This window comes from Nannobrachium achirus (genome assembly GCF_963921795.1).
Source record: "Nannobrachium achirus genome assembly, chromosome: 23".
Lineage (NCBI taxonomy): Eukaryota > Metazoa > Chordata > Actinopteri > Myctophiformes > Myctophidae > Nannobrachium > Nannobrachium achirus.
In genome coordinates, this window is record NC_137830.1 from 25,914,379 (window position 1) to 25,936,800 (window position 22,422).

The window sequence follows — 22,422 nt, forward strand, 5'->3', positions numbered from 1 at the left end:
CATGACAAGAGAGAGACATTGGTGTCTACATTGAGAGAGAGGGGAGAAAGTGGTACAGTCAGCTGGGGCATTAAGGCCACTGTGGCCTCAGGGCATGCCATTTTTTGGAGGGGCACAAGGCCAAACTGAGGGGCAAGGACGGCCATGGCCTTCATGGCCTCCATGAAATTCCTGCCCTGGTGCTGATTGATTTTTGTATAAGTTTGGTTCCCGCATGCAGGCAGACCATGACCCAATGGGTCTCTAATCCAGGCTAAAGAGTTTGGGAACCACTGGGCTACTGGGTTCTCAACCATTTGAGGCCGTGACCCCCCAAATAAACAAATTTGAACTGGGGACCCCCAAAATAATTTGAACCGAGGACCCCCAAAATCATATAATTAACTTGGAACCCCCTCAAATAATCATCACAATAATCATGTAGGCCTATATGAGTTGAGGCATTGCGAGGCATTGTGAGCTTGTAGATCAGCTATTTTCTTTTCTTTTTTGCCTCTTATAGATTTCTTGAGGTATTCAAACATTAAATTGTCACTTCACTGTCATCTGTAGACCCTCATGTGGGGACCCCCCTGCGTGTCCCGACCCACAGGTTGAGAACCACACTGGGCATTTCTCTGTTCACAATCATTATTTTTGTATTTAACTCTTTTAACTTTTCCCTCTATACTGTAGAGATGGGACGATATGAAAGTTTTATATCATCGCGATTTACAATATTATCACGATAATCAAATTCCATTATCCTTGGGCGGGAACATTTGCCCAAAAATAGCAGATCTACAAGCTCACAACGCGATCTGCTATTTTTTGGCAAAGACATTTGATAGAGAGTGAAAAAAAGTACGTACATGACGAGGACGATATCACGATAAATGAATTCTCCACGAAACGATTATCGTGAGTGTTTTTTATCACGATAAACGATAATATCGCTTGTCATCCCATCCTTACTACTGAAGAGCTGGGATTGGGGCCGTATGTCTATATATCCCCTTCTTTCTGCTCTGTCTGTCTGTCAGTCAGTCCATCCATCCATCCATCCACCCCTCTGTCTGTATCCCTGTACCTGAGCCCAAAAGAGAAACATAATTGAATGATATCCTTGAACGAACATAGAAGAGAGAGACAGAGAGAGAGAGGGAGAGAGGGAGAGAGGGGGAGAGGAGACACACACAGAGAAGTAGCAGGGGATAATACCATATGATTTATGCTGTCACATAGCCTACTGTGTGGTGGTGAAATATACACACGGCTAGACTCTATAAATTATATACTTAAGCTGTCCTCTACTGTGCATATAGTGGAGAGAGACACGACAACGCTCACTGACTCACAGATAGATAAGCACAGCTGTGGCTTTGAAACCAGCCAAACACCGTTATCTGCTGCCGTTTGTCAACCATTATCTATGTAGAATGAATTGATTAAACAGCGTTGATTATGGCATGAACAGTCAGGCCTAAAGGTACTGTAAGTTATATAATAATGTGTGTGTGTGTGTGTGTGTGTGTGTGTGTGTGTGTGTGTGTGTGTGTGTGTGTGTGTGTGTGTGTGTGTGTGTGTGTGTGTGTGTGTGTATATATATATATATATATATATATATATATATATATATATATATAGGGCTGAGCGATAACTATCCTGATATTTTTACAAATACATCCATTATTGTTGTGACGATAATATTAATTTCTTTTTTATAAAAAAGGAAAATTTAAAAAAGTAATAATAACTGATCTACAAGCTCATAATTAGGAGTAATTTAGCATGAGCTGGTAGATCTGCTATTTAACATGTTCAACTCTTCACCTCTTGTATCTGATGAGCCAGTATAATTATGCTCTTTTGGAATGTTCTGTCTTTGAAAATCTTAGTCACTTAAACCCCAGCGTCTGGTGCAGAAAATAGCAGATCTACAAAGCTCGCAACGCGTTGCAGCGCTGTGAGCTCGTTGATCTGCTATTTTCATTGATTGATTTTTAATGTGGAGAGAAAACAGAAAGGATACTTGTATAGAGCCCTGAGGGACTCCGGTTCAAGTGGTTAGACACACGTATTATATCTGATGATGAGATAGTATCTGCTATTACGGAATGTTCTATTGTTTTTGGACATCTTTACAAATCTACCGTCATGTGACGGGGGACAGAGATCAGAATCTTTATTGTCAGAAGCTTCATCTCATCACAGGTTTAGAGGTAAAAAGTAGGTGAAATCCATTTTCGTGCAAAGTAGACCAGTGGTTAGACATGTATTATATCCGATGAGATAGTATCTGCTATTACAGAATGTTCTATTGTTTTTGGACATCTTTACAAATCTACCGTCATGTGACGTGGGACAGATATCAGAATCTTTATTGTCAGAAGCTTCATCTCATCACAGGTTTACAGAAGTAAAAAGTAGGTGAAATCCGTTTTCGTGCAAGGTAGACCAGTGGTTCTCAACCTTCTCAGGCCGCGACCCCCGAAATAATCATATTTTAACTGGGGACCCCCCCCCACCCTGACTGAGCACTAAGAGCATTACATTTTGTATAACACGGTTCAATTGTGAAAATAGCCGATCTACATGCTCACAACACCTCGCGTTGCGAGCATGTAGATCTGCTATTTTCACAATCTCTGCCTCTAATATTTGACAAATTGGCCAATGTTTAATTTAAGTTAAAAAGTCCTTAAATTGGCACTTTAGAAATGTGCAGATACCCTCTATACACTTAAACTTTATGTTGGTTTGTTAACTGTTGAGTGAGAAAACAATGTTGCACATTAAGCTAATCATCTGGGGACTCCTCAAAATAATTTGGGGACGACCCACAGGTTGAGAACCACTGAAGTAGACACTGGTATAATCCACAAGTAGGTCCATGAGGAAGAGCAACGAAAAGGTCACTTGTTCAGTGTTGGAAAAAGTACATTTCTTCAGTAAAAGTATCAATATACAGCAATGTAGAAACACTCTGTAAGGGTGCCCTCACACCAAAGTACCTATGAGAGTGGAATCCGCATTCCGCCAATGCATTTCAATGAGAAGGGAGCGTTTTTTTGCAGAAATCCTCTGCTGGCATGAAACCGCTTCACTCTCATTGAAATGCATTGGCGGAAAGCGGATTCCACTCTCATAGGTACTTTGGTGTGAGGGCACCCTTACAAGTCAAAGTCTGGAATCTTACATTTACTTGAGTAAAAGTATTGGTATGACAATGTATTTAAAGTAACACAAGTATAAAGTACTCATCATGCCCATTTCACAACTTTTCAAATGTATAAAATGTATACAAATCTTTTGAAAATAGACAATCTACAAGCTCACAATGCGTTGCATCGCAAATTCCGTCCTTGTCCCTTTTATGCCCTTATATGGATATCCCTGATCTGCTGTAATCAAATGTACTGTAAACAAGTACATCACTTGAGTAAATGTACTTAGTTACTTTACACCACTGACTGTAACCCACAGAGATCTGCGGGGGAAGCACCAGCAGCACTAGGACCATGAGGAACGGCCGGGGGGGCGGGGTGTCTGTCCAGGACCAGTGGGCCAGCGAGACGTCTGTGGTGGCCCCTCCTCCTCGGACTCGAACCGCCGACCGCGGCATCATGGCCCACAAGCGCATGGTCCTGGCGTTTGCCGTGTCCATCGCCACGCTGGTCATCGTGACAGCGGTGGCGGTCGCTCTGGGGACGCGCCTGGACGAGTGTCCCGACGCGCAGCGAGCAGGAGGAGCAGCTGGGAGGTAATTAAGGGGCTGATTTTAAATTGGGGAGAGACGGGGGTAAAAAGCACAAAAGAATTATACTTTTTCAGGTGGGTTGCCAGTTTCTAGAGATGGGATTTATGGCTCTTTGAAGTGAGCTGGATCTCTGGGATCTGTTCCTTTCAAAGAGCCGTTCAAAAGACTGGCTCATTTTAGCTACTAGTTACTTTGTAGATTTTGATTATAATTACAAATCACTTCAACCCGATATACATTTATTTTGGACATTTATAGGTACATTCCTGCCATTTGAAAATAGCAGATCTACAAGCTCACAATGCGTCGCAACACTTTTCTACATCTTATTCATTGGAAACCTTGTGAAATTGCACATTCTGCATAATGAGCACTTTCTACTACTTTGGGTACATTTTGATACCAATACACTTGTACTTTTACTCAAGTACATTCTAATTCCGAACTTCTACTTCAACACTATCAACACTGCAATGTAGAAATACTCTGCAAGTAAAGAATTTACTCCCTCTCCTCAAAAAAAAGGAACGGCTCCCTATACTGCGAACCGGATCCCATCGTTCATTTCAAAGAGCCGTTCAAAAGACTTGATTCGTTCGCAAACGTCCCACCTCTAACCCACCTGAAAATGTATAATCTATTTTCTAAAGAGCTGTAATGACCGGGAGAAACTGTTACTGAACAAATTAGCAATGATTGTCAGAATATGGAGCCATTGCATGTAATTATAACATATTCACATGTTCTAGCAAAAGAAAATCCTGTGAATTTTAATTGAAAAATATTATAAGCTCTACTTAACACATCTGGTGCCAACCCCGAGTTTCCCGAGTTTGTATTGGTACTAGTGCTGTGCCAACCCCGAGTTTCCCGAGTTTGGGCCGTTTTTGAAAAAAAAAAAAATCGTTTTAAAAAAATGTTTTTTTTTTGGACCTCCAGAAATGTGTTAGGCATGATCGCGATCGCGAAATTGCATGTTTAACCCCCATACCAACCCATTCTTTCAAACATGGCAGCCATGTTTGTTTACATCTGAAGAAAACATAATGGCTCATAAATCATGAATGCCTGAACGGATTTCCGAGCGGATTTTTTTGTTTGAAAGCTGTGAACAGCCTGCACACACGTGGTGCATCATCTAGGCATGGGCGTGCACTTTTTACACAATTGCACAATTACATGGAAGTCTATGGTAACCATGGCAAAGCGGGACATTGGCCGGAAAAAATCATTGCAACATAAGTGTTAATTCAATCTTGCTCTTGTCGATCAATCGAATAATCAAGGGTTTCTTTTCTCTCACATCAGCGAATTGACAAATTACAGAGATTTCTTTGACTAACGATTAGAGCGATTAACTACCAAGCCCTATTTCATAACAGCTTAAGCCGAGCTACAAGCTCGGAACCTGTGGCATCGTGGCGCGTTCAGAGCTTGTAGAGCGGCTACTGTACTTAATGAAAATCCAGTGACTTTCTCATTCATGCCGACCAGGGACGTGCAGAGAATGTTAGAGAGGCAGGGGCTGAAATTTCTAAAAGGGCATTTTGAGCACTCTCTACATGGAGAGGGCAATTCTTTCAACATAAGATGCTGCATTCAAGTTCAGGAGGGTTTGGACAAGGCAATTCTCTTGAATGCTGCCTTCAGGTATGGCATGGAAAGAAGTAAAAACTGCATTCATCGTCTGGAGAGGGCACTTTTTACAGACTGGTAAAAGGGCAGGGGCTCAAGCGCCCTTTGATGTCTATAGCCCCTTTTCGACTGCTGCTTTAGCACCACACCACACCACACTGCACCACATAAAAATATCTACATTTTCCATTACACAAAAAGTACCCCTATCGGTAAGAAACAAATTGACCCTTTTAACTATGCTTATAATACAATATAAATGTGTATTACAACTATCCTAAATTATAATACACTATAATGGATTATAACTGTGATTATAATACAATAGAATCTATTATTATGTATTACAACTATATCCTGGTGTTCTAAATGAAAAGTCAGCGAGTGATAAATCATTATGAAGTGTTTGGCCCTGTTTGGCCTAGCTCAGACCTACTCTAGATTGGATACTTTTTAGTACCCCGTTTAGTACCACTTTCACACCACTCTACCCAGGTCCTTGTAGTGGAAAACCTGGCACAAGTGGGCAGTGTGGTGTGGTGTTGGGCCTGTGGAAAAGGGGCTTATGTGTGCACGTGCCTGACGCCGGCTAGGGCTGTCACGATATGACATTTTACATGACGATTAATTGTCACTCAAATAACTGCGATTAACGATTTAATTGTGTTTTTTGTCGTTGACAATTACTGTACATTTCTGTTTGGCTTTTAGGCTTTGAAGATGCACATGGCAGATCTGCCACGTGCATCTTCAAAGCCTAAAAGCCAAACAGAAATGTAATTGTCAACCTAAATACACAAAGAAATTACTGACATATTTGACAACTTACTACTTAAAAAATAACAGTGATAGTGGAAATAGCCGATCTACAAGCTCACAACGCGTCGCGATGCGACGCGTTGTGAGCTTGTAGATCTGCTATTTCCACTATTTCTGAAAATGTTTGAAAATGTAGGAACATTTTTCAACATTCACGATTATGACGATTATGACAGAATAACTGCGATCATGTCAAATAACTGCAATCAGACGATTATGTAATAATTGTGACAGCCCTAACGCCGGCAATTCTTCCCCGCACAGCGGGAGGTCCAACGGGAGCCGCGAGGAGAGGATCGGGGAGAGAGGAGGAGACAGAGGGGGAGAGGACGGGTCCGGGGAGGCGTGGAGGACCTCGTCCAGGCTGCCGGGCAGCGTCAGGCCCAGGCACTACGACCTGAGGCTGAGCGTCTACATGGACAACTTCACCTTCTCCGGAGAGGTCAGCATCCAGCTGGAGTGTGTCAACGCTACCAAGTACATCGTGCTGCACGCTGACAAACTGGAGGTGAGAGACTTCCATCAGTGGGTGTGAAAAAAAAAGTTCTCACTTTTTTTTACTCATCTAAAAATATCAATACTGCAATGTACTGTAGAAATACTCTTGTTAAAGTCCGGATTTCAAAATGTTCTTGAGTGTTAAAGTCCGGATTTCAAAATGTTCTTGAGTAAAAAGTACTCATTTGTACTTAAAGTGACAAAAGTAATAGTTCTCATTATGCAGAATGTCCCCAATTCAAGTTGTATAAAAACATTTTGGAAATAACTCACACATTGCGAGCTTGTAGATTGGTGATTTTCAAATGGCCGAAATGTAGCCTATATGGTTAATGTGTGTTTGTTATAATAATCAAAATCAGCAAAGTAACTAGTAACTAAAGGTTTTAAATATTTGTAGTGGAGTAAAAGTCTGTGATGAACATTATTGTGGACAAAATAATTGTGATTTACAGTATTATAATCCAAAATGTGTCTCTTAAAATGCCACTCGTGTGTGTTAACCACTTTCACGCCAGCATCCTTATTCTGTGGGGAACATTTACCAAAAAACATTATCTTTCACCCATTCACACACCGATGGTGGGGGAAACTAGGCAAGGCACCTAACCTGCCAACCTGCTCATCTGGAGCAGTTATAGGAGTTCAGGGTTTTTCTCAAGGACACTTTGACACAAACCCAGTGGGAGCCAGGGATCAAACCGAGGATGTGGGGGTATTGTAGATTGTTTGTTGATGGAGACAGTGTAGGAGAGACCAGACAGTAGGAAATCTGAGAAGGAGACAGTGTATGAGAGACAGGCAGTAGGAAAGCTGAGAAGGAGACAGTGAGAGGCAGGCAGTAGGAAAGCTGAGAAGGAGACAGTGGACTGTAGGACAGCTGATAGTGTTTATATTATGTGCAGTAGGTCTAAGTCAGAGGTCCACTCGTTACAGATGGTGCAGGAAACACATACAGATGTGCCGTTTCATCTCTTCGTTGTGTACTGCTCTTTTCTTGAAGATTTCCTGCAAATGCATGTTTTCCACCGGTTTCTTTCCCTGTTTTACTAACTAGCAAAAATAGCTGATCTACAATCTACATTTTCTGCAGATCCCCTGAAAATCTACTGTCTTGCCAATGGCAGGACGTGTGAAGAAGGGCCCTATTTTCATCCATGCCTTACCCCTTATTCCAGAACTAACTTTTTACTATTTTGAAAAATAAAAATATTTAATATAGCTGATCTACAAGCTCACAACGTTTCGATGTAGATCGGCTAATTGTATTTTAAAATGTTTTTCAAAATCTAAAAAAGAAAAATAGGGATAAGGGGTAAGACATGGACGAAAATATAGCTCATAATCGTAAGCAGTCCTTAAGGTGGCTGTATTCCGCTGGCCAACCTTCTATTACCACAACAGTGTAGACAAAATGAGTTCGACAAGCCTGGTGTAGAGTCCCACTCTGTCTTTTTGAGCGGTGGTCACACCGTCTCCTATACGTGGCCGTGTGTGTGGGTATCCATCCGGCCGTCCGGCCGTCCGGCCGTGTATGTAGCCTCAAGCCTGCAGTACCTTTTCTGACCACACATGTTAAGGGAGGGGCGCTGTTGTTCTCACACACACACACACACACACACACACACAGTCACACACACACACACACACACACACACACACACACACACACACACACACACACACACACACACACACACACACACACACACACACACACACACACACACACACACACACACACACAGGGGGGAAGGGTGGGTCAGCATGTGTGGTCAAGTATTATTATTATTATTAACAAACTGAATGTTTTAGGGTCAAATAAATTAGAGTGTGTGAAGAAACTACAGCATTGTAAAGCACACTAACCCCGCTGCACCCACCCAGTAGTGCTGTTGCACAGCCTCCACGACCACCGCTCAGTTCACACGGGTGTGATTTTTTTTCTACAGCTTTCCTACTGTTTGTCTCTCCTAAACTGTCTCCTACTACAGCTTTCCTGCTGTTTGTCTCTCCTACGCTGTCTCCTTCTCAGCTTTCCTAATATTTGTCTCTCCTACACTGTCTCCTTCTCGGCTTTCCTTACGGTCTATCTCTCTGTAGACAGACAGTAAGAGTGACAGACAGTAGGAAAGCTGCTAGAACACCAGACCTCCCATCTCTGGTAGGCAAGGCCAGTTTAAATTTGGAGCACATTTCAATAACAAAGCAATTCAATGTGCTACTGCTATACATAAAACATTAAGCAAAGGAAACACATTTACAAAAGGACATTTGAATTCAGTAAAAGAGGAAGATAAAAAAAAAAAAGAAAATTAAAAGGCAGGCTGGCTCTGTGATTGTTTTAATGTGGCTGTTCAAATTCAGGTCTGAATACATGACTACACCAAGGTTTATGGCTTGGCTTGTGGTTTGTGACAGAAGGTGCCCATTCAATAAGAGAGAGAGCGAGAGAGAGTGTGTGTGTGTGTGTGTGTGTGTGTGTGTGTGTGTGTGTGTGTGTGTGTGTGTGTGTGTGTGTGTGTGTGTGTGTGTGTGTGTGTGTGTGTGTGTGTGTGTGTGTGTGTGTGTGTGTGTGTGTGTGTGTGTGTGTGTGTGTGTGGTGTGTTAGTGTGTATCAGCTTAAAACACCCTGTGGTTTCGTGGAGTTTATTTCTTTCCTGAAGCAGCCGCAGAGATTTCTTTAACAAGGTTAATTAGCCGCCAAAAGTTGCTGTTTCAGCCAAACTGGTTAAGGCTGGAGCAGGAGGGAAGCCTCAGCCCCCGTCAGTCAAATGCATGTGAACGCTACATTTATCTTGTTGGCCTAAACCCAGTTAAATTAGCTCTCAGTCTGGCTGCACTCTATGTGCGTGCGTGCGTGCGCGGGCACGCTTGTGTGCGCCCGTGCGTGCAGGCCCAATAGGGTCCTTTAAGGTATCCACACAGAAGGCATTGAGTGAGAACTAAACTAATATTAGAATAGAATGGAACAGGGATTGTCAAACTTGGGTCTCCAGGGGTCCTGGGGGAGGTGAGTTAATATACTGTAGCTTCAACATCGGTTTAACAACTGTAAACCATACATAGGCTATTTGAAAATATCCGATCAATAGCTCACAACGTGTCGCGGTGCAACGCGTTGTTGAGCTTTTCACTATTTTCAAAATATATTTTTTTTTACATTTTAACTCTTATATGGGCGTCCCAAATTGATTAAAAAACTGGAAGGACGAGGAGACCCCTGAACAAAGACTGAATGATTAGCATCAGAACATAGAGCTGTAACCTTTTAACCCAGACCTGAGGTTAATTCTACAAATGCCTTCTAAATCCCCCCCCAAAAAAATCTGTAAAACCTATGTTATCTCACAATAAATGCAGGGTATCTATGTACGTACGTCTGTAATCGACGTATAGAAGCGTTGGACCGACTGACTTCACATTCGCCACACACGGCGCAGACGGCTCGAGGGACTGCAGGGCCTGGCATCGAGTCAGTCGGATAGGCGGTTGTCCAGAGCCGCCAGAAAAGGCTCTGGCCGTGGCCCAAATGAGCCAATTGATTGCCCTGGCCAGCTTGATTATAGCAAAGTCCCCCACACCTGCCATTTGATTACTTAGTCAGTCCACTTTCCACAGTCAGTTTGCACTCTTCAGACATTCTCCGCAGGCGTTTACCACTGCACAAGAACTTTCCAGAACACAGGCAGACAGACGGATAAAGAGATCTCCAAAGGGGACAACGTGCAAGCATTCCCTATCATACCAGAGTAGGCCGGTGCCCAATGGGCACTGTTCTAGTAGCTAAAATTAGACGCTTTCCTGGTTTTAATGGCTTTACCGAAAAATATCATTTAAACACTACATTTAAAGTCTCTGGCTGACACTCATATTTCCTAAGTAGTTTTTCGACCACAGTGATAGCACAGTACTGAATGTGCAAAAAGTGCTAGTAATTTACAGTAGCCTAAATCAGGTTTGCTGATTTCACTCAGAGATTTTGTCAACGCAGCCTTGCCAGAGTATTTAAGACTTTATGAGAGCGTTACAGCTTTTCAAAATTACTTGAAACCTTATCTTCAAACTGTATTCACACTCTTCTGGCAAAATCAAACAAAGCTTTCAGATCACAGCCAGTTATAGGCTATATTTTAAAAACTACAGCACATTCATAAACAATGTTTATTGTAAATAATCTTTCTGTTTCAATATGTTAATATTAAACAAAAAGAAAGACACAAGCATGACAACACATTGGGCACAACATAACATAACACAACATAACAATACAATAAAATACATAAGAACAAAAAGAAGACAAATAATAAAATACCTATTCACACCAAATACAGTATGTACAATAATCATCACAACATCTCTCCCATATACAGCTCAGCCATTCGTATCCATCCACTACCTCCCAATTAGTATGACATCATCTAACTGGCATCCTCCGTGACTCCAATACACAAAACATTTGACCACTCATAACATAAATACATTTTGTGAGAAGAAAACGTATTGCAATCACAACTTCCAGTGAATATATGGTATACTGCGAGTACTGCAAATAATACAGTATTGTCTGTATATTCAGTAAACAGTACCTTCATAAAAACAAGTAAACACTAATTGAAAAGCACTTTACAGTGCAGTACATTTTGTGCCAGTGCTAAAACACAGTCAATGGGAGGCTCAGCATCAGGTCTTTGTGTTGGTTCATGCCACAGGAAACGGGCGAGGAAATAAACAAGCTCCACACTTGCGTAATCGCAGTAGGGCTGCAACTATCATTTATTTTCCAAGAGATTATTATGATTGATCCAATCATCGAGAAGTGATTTTGTTTAAATATATTTGTAAAAATGTTTTATATATCGAAGAGTCGATTAACCACTTAAGGGTTATTTCATACCTTGTCGCACAACAGAAATAGTGATCAAAGCAGATCCGCAAGCTCACAACATGTCGCAATGGAAGACATTGTGTGCCCACACACACACACACACACACACACACACACACACACATACACATACACATACACATACACACACACACACACACACACACACACACACACACATACTGTACATACATAAGACTGTAAGTCAGTCAGTAAGGCTGTAAAAGATGCTCCCTAGGTACTGTACAGTATATGGGTATGGGACAAACAGATCTAGCTGCTGAGCAGAGAAAAGCACTTCTACAAGGTTGAGGAAAGAGCTGTATGTCGGAAGACAACCATTTGTGAACCGCCGGGTTGATTGTGAACCACTGGAAACATGACACCATGATGAAATCTGACATCGTCCCAAATCACCGCATAGACAGAATGGTGCACTGCCTGCTGACACTCAAACAAAAACAACTGAAAAAATCAATACCGAATTCTCCTCCACCTCCCGCTGCTATCGGATTGTTTACATCCATTCTCGCTATCAACATTCCACACACCTGTAGTGTATACCCCCATTGTGCACTCTGCCCTGTGTGTGAGCGATTTTGAGTTGTTGTTCTGTAAACGATGACAGCTATGTTGTATTCCTGTTGATCTTTTGCTGCCAGCGTTGACCATTTGGCAACATAAGTGCTTCACAGTGTCAAATGTGTTTGGTGGCTGAGAATGCTTTTAAGTTTGTTTTTTGTTTAGTTTTTCAAAAGAGTGAAACATGTTTTTTTTCCTTATAGCCGGGGAGCCACAGGCCCAAAAGCTCAAAGAATAGGGTTTTACCTGTGACGTCATGACATACTTTTTATTTTTGTTTTTTCTATTCATTTGGTCATTAAGGTACACAGAATGAGAGGCCTGCTCTGCCGGAAATTCTGCGAAAAAAGGTTATGGCCATTTGTATATTCACTCCATCGACTTCAATATACAGGAAAGAAACACACCAAAAAAATATGCTTTAAGTAGCATGTGAGGGGTCAAACTATAGGGGTTCTTGATGATTCTGAATCCATTGCAAGCATTTGTTTTGCATGAAAAACATTCCTTGGGCTAGAAAACAGACCAAAATAACGGTGAAAAGTGATGACTCATCACTTTTTACAGGTTTGAGAGGCTGAAATCTAGCCCAAGGAATGTTTTTCATGCAAAACAAATGCTTGCAATGGATTCAGAATCATGAAGAACCCTTAGTTTGACCCCTCACATGCTACTTTCTTTGGTGTGTTTTTTTCCAGTATAGTGAAGTCAATGGGAAACTTTTTTTCGCAGTATTTCCGGCAGAGCAGGCCTCTCATTCTGTGTACCTTATTGACCAAATTAATAGGAAAAACTAAAATTTGGAGTATGTCATGACATCACAGGTCTTCTCTCATTTTGGCACAGTGGCTCCCCGGCAATTAGATGTCTAAGTGGACTTTGACAGGAAAGAGGGAGAGAAACACTACTTTAGAGCCTAGGTGCCCGGACCACCACACCAGCGACCCGGGCCGAAACATGGGTTTTGGCGAGTTTATTGTGTTAGCAGTTCTCTCTCTGTGTGTGTGCGTGCGTGTGTGCGTGTGCGTGCGTGTGTGTTGGACTGTACAGGGCAGACACTAAATAGATTGAAGTGGATTAAAGCATTGTCCTTGTCTCCCACAGGTTTAACATAGTGTGTTAGCCTCAGGGCGGACACGCACGCACGCACGCACGCACGCACGCACGCACACACACACACACACACACACACACACACACACACACACACACACACACACACACACACACACACACACACACACACGCATATCTTATCGAACTCATTTAAGTTCAAACCAGATACAGGATTATGTCAAAGGTTGTGTCCAGCTAGATCTAAATATCTCATTGGAAGAGCAGGGAGACCAAATACAACCACCCCAGTTGTATAAGTTATACTGTATCAGCATACTCTTGCTGATAGTGCTTGATCATCTGACAAAATGTATTTAATTCACTAAATAAACTTAAATAATGCTGCTTTAATTAAGGTTTCCATTCTACCCACTAGCTATTTAGCCACCGTGTTATTTCTTTTCGGAATAGAGTATTAATGGAGGATAGCACTAAAAGGTTGGTGTTTGCCTGCCCCAGAGCAGGACCAGCATCATCGCTGTCAGACAAACTTTGTACAGGTATATCGTCATTGTCGGGTGGAAACCTTGTATGTCCAATACCGTACGTTTTGTATTTATAATTTCAAAAATAATTGAAACTAGTGAAAATAGCTGATCTACAATCACACAGTGCCTCGCACCACCAGGCATTGTGTGCTTGTAGATCGGCTATTTTCACTAGTTTGATGAAGCAGGGCTTTACTTTACGAAAAAAACGTACAAATTTGAAGCTTGGACATACAGATTTCTGTCCGACAATGACTGACAATATACAAAACTGTAACTTTTCAGGAAATGGAATACAAATAAAAATAACCTGTGTTCCAATGGATCCAGTGGAGTTTATTATTTTGTCTTAAGCTCAGAACTGTGATGAATTACCCCCTGAGCTCTGTGGGGGTTTGTTTTGTTTTAGTTCATTCACCCCCTTCACACTGGATCAATGCCAAGTCTGAAAGTCCCTTTAATTCACCAGTCAAATTAAGCATCTTTGGGTTATATGACAGTGACTCTCATTATTTTCTGGATTGAAAATATTGAAAGCCTTCGTGGCCCGCCCATCTGACCACTTAACAGGGCAGCCTGCATTGTCAGAGCATGGTTATTTTAATGATCAATCAACCGATTTGTTTTGCTGCTTGAATCATAACATGGTATACGTCAGGGGTCTTCAACATTTTCAGGCCAAGGACCCCTTAGTTGAGAGAGAGTTGAAGCAGGGACCCCCACAACCTGTTCATAGATTCCATATATTTTCATTGTTTGACAGCATAATCATCAGTGTATTTTAGATTCATGTCAATTTGTGTTTTCAGATATTTAACCACTTGAACCGTCAATACTTGACCTTTCACTCTTAGTCTGCTCTTTCCCCCTCTACACCAAACCTCTTTGCTGAAAATAGCCGATCAGCTTGTAGATCTGCTATTTTTGGCTAAAGTTCTCAGAATATGGACGCTAGGGTTCAAGTGGTTAATATAAAAAAGGAGAAAAGAAAAGTTCCTCCACACAAAGATTTGGAGGACCCCCTGTAGTAACTCTGAGGACCCCCTAAGGGTCCCGGACCCCCTGTTGAAGACCCATGGTATAGGTTAAGTTATCGGTATCACAATAAAAAACACATTTGTTTTGTATGTGTCTATGGAGTTAACATTACTCTAATAGACCCCCAGGTGTGGTTATACTATGCAAATATGTTTTCCCTGTGTGTTTTTGGTTTCTTCCTGAAATCTGAAAGCCTCTGAGTCAAAAAGGCCAATTGAAATACTGTACACTGATACAATGACATCATAATAGCATCCTCTCCCCTTTTTACCATTCAACAACACTGTGGGTGTGGCTAACTTCAGCTGGGTCACCACCCACCTGAAAACCAGGTGTACTTAATGAACAGGTGGGTGTGGCCACATAAAAAACATAATTTTAACACTTTCTGTACAAAATCTTCCTCCAAGTATAATCATAATACCTGATGATCATGTTGTAGGATCATGTTTGCTTAATGTTATATTATCATTTAAATCCTAGTGTTTTGACAATTATTTGGGGGCCCACTTGCAATATCCTTCCAGCCCACCAGTGGGCCCCGGCCCACAGGTTGAGAACCACTGGGTTAAGATCTCCATGAATAATGCAGACCCGGCTCATATTCAGTTGAAGGCTTGTGCAATTTCTAACTTTGTGTTTTGGCAGAGGGTGGTCATGATAAACATCCATAATATAAGCGCAAGAAACCAGGCAATGGACATCAGAGGAAAGTCTTAATCGTCACAGTATGGGCCGGGGTGAACAGCGCTTTCACTGACAATTTGAGAAGATTATTCATAAATAGAAGTCCAGGACCGTGCTCCAATTATAACAGTTCATGCAAAAATCGTCCACCGTAAACAAACATGTTCTGCAAGTAATCACTGCTGTGGAGCAGTACTCGACCTCCATGGTTCCGGGTTGTTCAAAACAAGCACTATTACTATTTAGATATAGTCTTTAAGTGGATGGCAATTAATTTTATGCTTATCACACCTAGTGACTGACTGTATCTACAGTAAGAGGAAATGATCATAATGAGAACTAAATTAATAACACTTAAAGAACAGCCTCTAAGCCCACATGTCACTTTAAAATGACCAAAGTGAAAGAATAGTAACCACAGTAGTCATGGCCCAAGAATACAAAACATTTAATCCCTATCCGACTGGCTCATGTTACATGTGTGTAAATGAATGCCCTACTCCATCATACTACAGCATCACATAAAAGTAGCAAAAATAGCAGCTCTACAAGCTCAAAATGCCTCATAGTGTGACGCCGCGTTTTGATCCTGTAGATCTGCTTTTTTGAATTTCAATCCTGACAAGTGACAGTTTTGGACATATGAGGATCCCCGCCCGGCAGCAACCAAATAAAAGTTTGCTTAATCAAATAATCTTTAACACTCAAAATCCAAATCCGGGTCCCCTAGGATACGGATTAAACATTTCGAACTCTCTGGCTTTGGATTCCAGCCATGTCTGCCTCTCTCCGCCTCTGCCTCTGCTGAATGAACACACTCACAATCATAGGCGATTCTAGCCTCTTCCAGCAGGGGGTGCACGACCTCGCGCGCACGCGAAAAAAATTGCGGATATTAGCGGTTTTGTAATGTTGTTTTAGCGGATTTCTGCAGTTAATTTTGTACCCAAATGTAACACAATATAAACAAAAAAAAGTGTAAAACAGGTGCTTCTTTTTCTAGACACCATATGTCTATCTATAGGATTTATTTACTTATTTTGCAGACAGAGGCAGCACAGCCAGGACATATAAAGCCAAACATCAAGTTAATCATCATTCATCAAGCAATCAAGCAGTCATTTACAGTGTCAAATAAGCATTTCACAAAAACAAATAGTAGACACATCCTTATTACACAATGAACTGCAGCCTCCGGGTTTTGGCACTTGCAAACCTTTCAATTATTTTCTGCACTTTAATTTCGTGTATTTTCTCAATCTGTAAAATGCCTATATCTGACACTCTTTTATCAGTCATGGTTGTCCGTAAATACGTTTTTAGTTGTCTCAAAGTAGAGAAACTGCGCTCATAACATAATAGACTATGCACTTGGAGGGAGTACAACAGCATTGTGTAAACAGAGATGTGTCTTTATGTACCTGTCCTCCTGAAAGCTTGCTCGGCGTTCTCAGAACCAAAGGCCCGACATGGAAAGCAGAACGCCCGGTCATGGCGCACGCTATACTCCAGCCAGGCAAAATCTTTAAACCACTCCTTTCTGAATTTGCGTTGTTTTTCGCCAGCGGCCTTTAACGGACATTCTACATCTTCTGGCTGATATGGACCCAAAGCCAAAAACTGCTTGGCTTTATCCGGGCCATGGCAAGGGTCTCTTTCATGAACAAAGTTGGCTTCATTTGGCTCCTCTGGGTCTGGGCCTGGGGTAACAACAGTTGAGTCTGGAGTGGGGCTTGCTTGCTGTGGAGGAACCGGGGCCTCGGTCTCCGGCAACGGCGAGCCTTCCACAGTGATGTCGGTGGCTGGATCACTGCTGCTGCAAGCTCCGTCCACCTCCTCTGGTTCACGTTCATTAGCATTACTGTCAGTGTCGAGTGAACCCGTGTTCACATTTCCTGATGATGAATTATCGGTTGTGGCACTGGGTTTGCTCTTTTTTATAAAGAATTGGTCAATTGTCTTTGTATTTATAGTTCGTTTCGCCATTATTGCTGCTCTGCTGCTGTATCCATATTGTTTTAGGCGGGCGGAAACAGATAAGGAAATCACGGAATTGTGGGTCATCATATCAGAGAGTCACACAGCCGGCCAGCACAGGTGTCAATCTCACAGCCCACCCACAGTGCCTGCCAAGTCTGCCAACAGCGCCGTCGCCAAGCAAGCTGATAGGTCTTAAATTGCAAGCAAGCAAGCAAGCTGAAATATTTGCCCCTCCACCTCTCTTTTTGCGCACATTTTACAAATCACGATCACTGTTTTATTTAATAATTATAAAATAAAGTTACATTACAAAAAAAAAATAATAATCAAAATGGCCGCCTGGCGGCCAGGGGGTGCACGTGCACCCTAGGACACCCCTTAAAATCGCCTATGCTCACAATGTAGGCTAATAGAGAGACCCATCATCTACCATCACTTACATAAACGCACCTGCAAAATATAGGCTACGCAGCGGCCATTCATTCATGCTGGTTGCTCGGGTCGTTCAGTCCAGCAATAAACTGCACTTAGTGTGGTCTCACCTTTTCACACTTTAACATCCTACCAAACACAGGATTGGTCGGGGGCCTAAAGAGAGGGGGCACTGTAGGTCTAGGCAATCTCTTGTCAATAATAGATGATTGTGTTCAACCTACCGTGTAAATGATTAACAACCCTCATTGTCCGGGATCCCTACTAGTAAGACGCCTCAGGGCGACAAGCGACCTCACCCTATCATGTCTTGGCCATCTGGCCAGTGATGTATATCGGATATATATATATATATACATTTTTTTTGAGGGCCCTTGATGCCCAGGGGCCCCTGGGCACGTGCCCAAAGTGCCCATATGGTAGAACCCATATGGGCTTAATATTGATGACATCAGGGAACTCCATTTATGGGCATACAAGGGATTGTATCACAGTGAAGCCAGAGTGTGATGTCAGAGTGGCAAACCTATTCTGTTAGAGTGGTTCCCCTGACATCACAGTGATATCAGAGCATGATGTCAGAGCGGCAAACCTATAGACCGTAAAAAAGTGTACACGTCCAGATGTCCAGACGGACGGAGTCAGCATGTGCCGTTTCACATACTAAACTGCGACCTTTGGTCGCAATAAGCTCACATCGTGTTGCGTTGCGACATATTATGTAGATCTTTTTTTTTTATTTTTTTTTTATTTGTTTTTTAGCTGAACATTCATCCCAGAATATGGACACTATGTGAGTCACTTGGGACAACCAATGATATTGGGTCTCAGTGAACAAAGCACATTACTCTGGGGTCTAAAGGGGAATACCACCATTTTCAAAATTAAACTGTAATTTATATACAGTACCTGTTCTGAACCTGTTCTGGTTCATTTTCCCATGGCTTTGTTTGATTGGCTCAACAAGAGATTTGAACAAGAAACATTGTTTTTATGTTCATAATGTTTCTGTTTACTAGCTGACAGTCCTTCTCTCTTCACAAAGCAACCTGTGATGTCTTCTTTTATATTCCTGAACCGATTACATGACAAAGGTCGCAATAGTTCGGAAGTAGTGCTTGATCATAAGCTGGTCCAGCAGAGTTTGCCTTGTTTAAGTTCATTGAGACAAATCACTGTGAGTATTCTTAATGACGCACCTGCTTTTCTTGCAAGTACTATTTTGATGTGTCTAATTTCTGGACGGTCCGTCACTGTAAATATTATTGCGCTGCCTGGTGGGTGTTTGGAGAGGTTCCGTAAATAAAAAACCCAACAAAAGCATTCTCGGACAGTTGTCTAATTCCTGGAGGCTTGGCCGTCCAGCCAACCTTTACACAGAGCTTTATTGAGATATAAACCCAGGCGCATAGCGGAGGGGTCTTCATCACCCTGAAGGGGTCTCTGAGTCTTTGATTAGACAGCAGTTTATATTGAGTTCAGTGGTCATTATAAAAAAACGGACCGCTGAGCTGTGTAATAAATGCTGTTAAAATGTAGCCCAGTGTGTGCTATTTTCACTATTTTCAATGTTAAACAATAGCAATAATAAAAGAACGGTTTTGAACACAGTAATAATATGCTTCTTTACCTTTAGTATTTAATTTGATCTCTTTTTTATGTCCTTTTATTCTGCTGTTCATTCTGATTGTATTTGTTTGTATCTGTAAAACATTTGGAGTTGCCCAGGTGTATGAAAGGTGCTGTGTGAATAAAGTTGGCTAGCCTATAATATTAATTTATCGTTTCTCTCTCTCTCTCTTGCAGATCGAGCGCGTGTCCGTCTTCTCGGATTCGACCAACAGCAGGTCCGGTAACAAAGCAGGGGGCGGGGCTCTGCGCGTCCAGCGCCACTTCCCCTACCCGTCCAATCAGATGCACGTGATCGTTCTGCACCGGGAGCTGCGGCCAATGAGAGCGTACCGAGTCAACATCAGCTTTGAGGCGGTGATCGAGAACGAGCTGCTGGGCTTCTTCAAGAGCACATACACAATGAATGGAGAGAAGAGGTACACACACACACACACACACACACACACACACACACACACACACACACACACACACACACACACACACACACACACACACACACACACACACACAGGAGGTACATACATAATGCACATAGCATGGAGAAAGGAGTCGTACACACACGCGCACATGCACACGCACGCACGCACGCACACACACGCATACACATACAATGGTGAGATGAAGAAAGGAGGCAGACACAAATGGATTGTGTGTGTGTGTGTGTGTGTGTGTGTGTGTGTGTGTGTGTGTGTGTGTGTGTGTGTGTGTGTGTGTGTGTGCGTGTGTGTGTGTGCGTGTGCGTGTGTGCACACGTGTACGTGTGTCAGAATGAGTGCGTGTGTGCACACGCGTACGTGTGTCAGAATGATGTGTGGAATCTTACTGACACTGGAGTTATTACTGCAATATATTAGACCAGCTGTGGGCCGAGCGCATTGCAAGTGTTATGCCAAATAATTGGTAAAACACTATGATACCAACGATAATATAACAACAGCATGGTATGTTTTCTGGGTTTTCATTTGGACAAACAACAACAGCATAGAGTATATTGGCACAAGCCAGAACTCAATCCAACGATTGATCATTTAACTATTAAAAAATAGCAGATATACAAGCTCACAGCGCGGCACCGAGTGCCGCGCTGCGAACTTGTAGATCTGCTATTTTTGAAAGATCGTGAAAAGTCTATGAATATGGTCAGATGAGTGGGCTGGGAACGCTTTCAAGATTTTCAAGTGGGCCCTGATCAAGGAAAAGTTCAGAACTGCTGTATTAGACTATAACATTTTAACAACATGTTTGTTCCTCGCGATAACAACACCATGCTGCACTAGCTTTGTCTTTATTTGTTTGGGCCCTAGGCCTATGCAAATACAGACATGTTTAATATATCCTTAGAGGGCTTTTCTTTTCCCAAGAGTCTACGAAACTGACTTTGTGAGCACCTTGCATTCACCTTGACCAGAAAACTTCAAAACAAGAGCACCCGGTGTATTCGGTATATCATTTCCCTATACCAGAGTTAAATCTGGGATCTCAATGTAAATAAGCCATGTGCTTTCCTGAGCGTATCCTTTTAGTTGACCTTGTACCAGTGAACTGTTATGAAACTGTACCTTTTCCTATGAACACGTCTAATAAAGTTTTCAATCAACAGAGGGAACTTGAGTAGTTTGGTGGTGTTTACCTGCAGAAACGCAGTCCTCCAGTGAATGCGAACATTCTCAGCTTAATGTGAGACCTTGTTTTCTCACTCAAAAGTAAACAAACCAACATAATGTTTACATTTATGGGGTGTATGCATATTTCTCACAACACCTCGCAACACGAGGCGTTGTGAGCATGTAGATTAGCTATTTTCACAATGGAACCGTGTTAAACAAAATGTAATGCCTAAAGTCTTACAACTCGTAGTGCTCGTTAGGGTGGGGGGTCCCCAGTTAAAATATGAATATTTTGGGGGTCGCGGCCTGAAAAGGTTGAGAACCACTGACCTACCAAAGCAAACAGTGAAAACATCACAGCACAGCCTGTTTCTGCATGGCTTTAAATGCATGTATTTGTGTGTGCAGCCGGCTGTGAGTAATTACACAGTTTTCTCTATCAATCTGTTGTAGTTCCATTTTCTTATTACTAAGCTAAGATAACGTTATTGATTCCAGGGCTGGACTGGGACAATTATTCACCCTGGGCATTTAATGCCTTGACCAGACCACTTCTGATGTGGGGGGGAAAAAGGGTCTGGTTGCACACTGCTGCGTTTTTCGGGCCTAATATCGGACTGAATTTCGGGGCACGCAAATAAAAAAATCAACCTCACGTTATGTCAGTCACGTTTGCACACTGCCGCCCGTTTCGCGCACCACTCAGTCCCTTGCTCTCTCTATCTCTCTCTCTCTCCTTGCCCTGAAAAACGCATTTCGCAACGAAAAACGCAGCAGTGTGCAACCACCTTTACTCAAAGTTATTTTCACCCCTTGTGCTCATTTAATTTCAGCAGTTCATTAAAGATACACTAGGACTAGGTCACTTTGAGAATATTTATATTTAATTGTATTCAACAGTAGGTCGCATTTACTATGAAAACCTGCAGCTCATGTGTGTCAGTCGGTCACGCCTCATGTCACACTCCATATGCCAAGACAGTGTGACTCGCGTCTCGGCAACCGCACTTACAACCACACTAATTCTGTCCTTGTCCCTTTTATGCCCTTAGGAGATCCCTGATGTCATCAATATTAAGCCCATATCTGGGAATGCTCATACTGTATATGGACATATTGTGTCAGTCTCACGATAACCAGTGTGGTTGTCGCGATGCGAGTCACACTTGCAAATTAATTCCGTCCTTGTCCCTTTATGCCCATATATGGAGATCCCTGATGTCAGCAATATTAAGCCCATATCAGGGAAAGCCCATATATGGACATATTGTGTCAGTC

At 42.2% G+C, this 22,422-nt stretch overlaps 1 protein-coding gene across 1 annotated transcript in view; it reads left to right on the top strand.

Moving 5' to 3' along the window:
* Positions 1 to 3,500: 3,500 nt before the first annotated feature.
* The window catches only part of LOC308308839 (thyrotropin-releasing hormone-degrading ectoenzyme-like), a gene marked incomplete at both ends in the record, with an annotated part of 249,634 nt that continues 230,712 nt past the window's right edge, over positions 3,501 to 22,422 (top strand). Inside the window, 3 exons of the mRNA XM_080754291.1 lie at positions 3,501 to 3,742; positions 6,458 to 6,701; positions 19,709 to 19,950. Of these exons, the coding sequence (XP_080610417.1) occupies positions 3,501 to 3,742; positions 6,458 to 6,701; positions 19,709 to 19,950 (728 nt within the window). The remainder of the gene's footprint in view (positions 3,743 to 6,457; positions 6,702 to 19,708; positions 19,951 to 22,422) is intronic.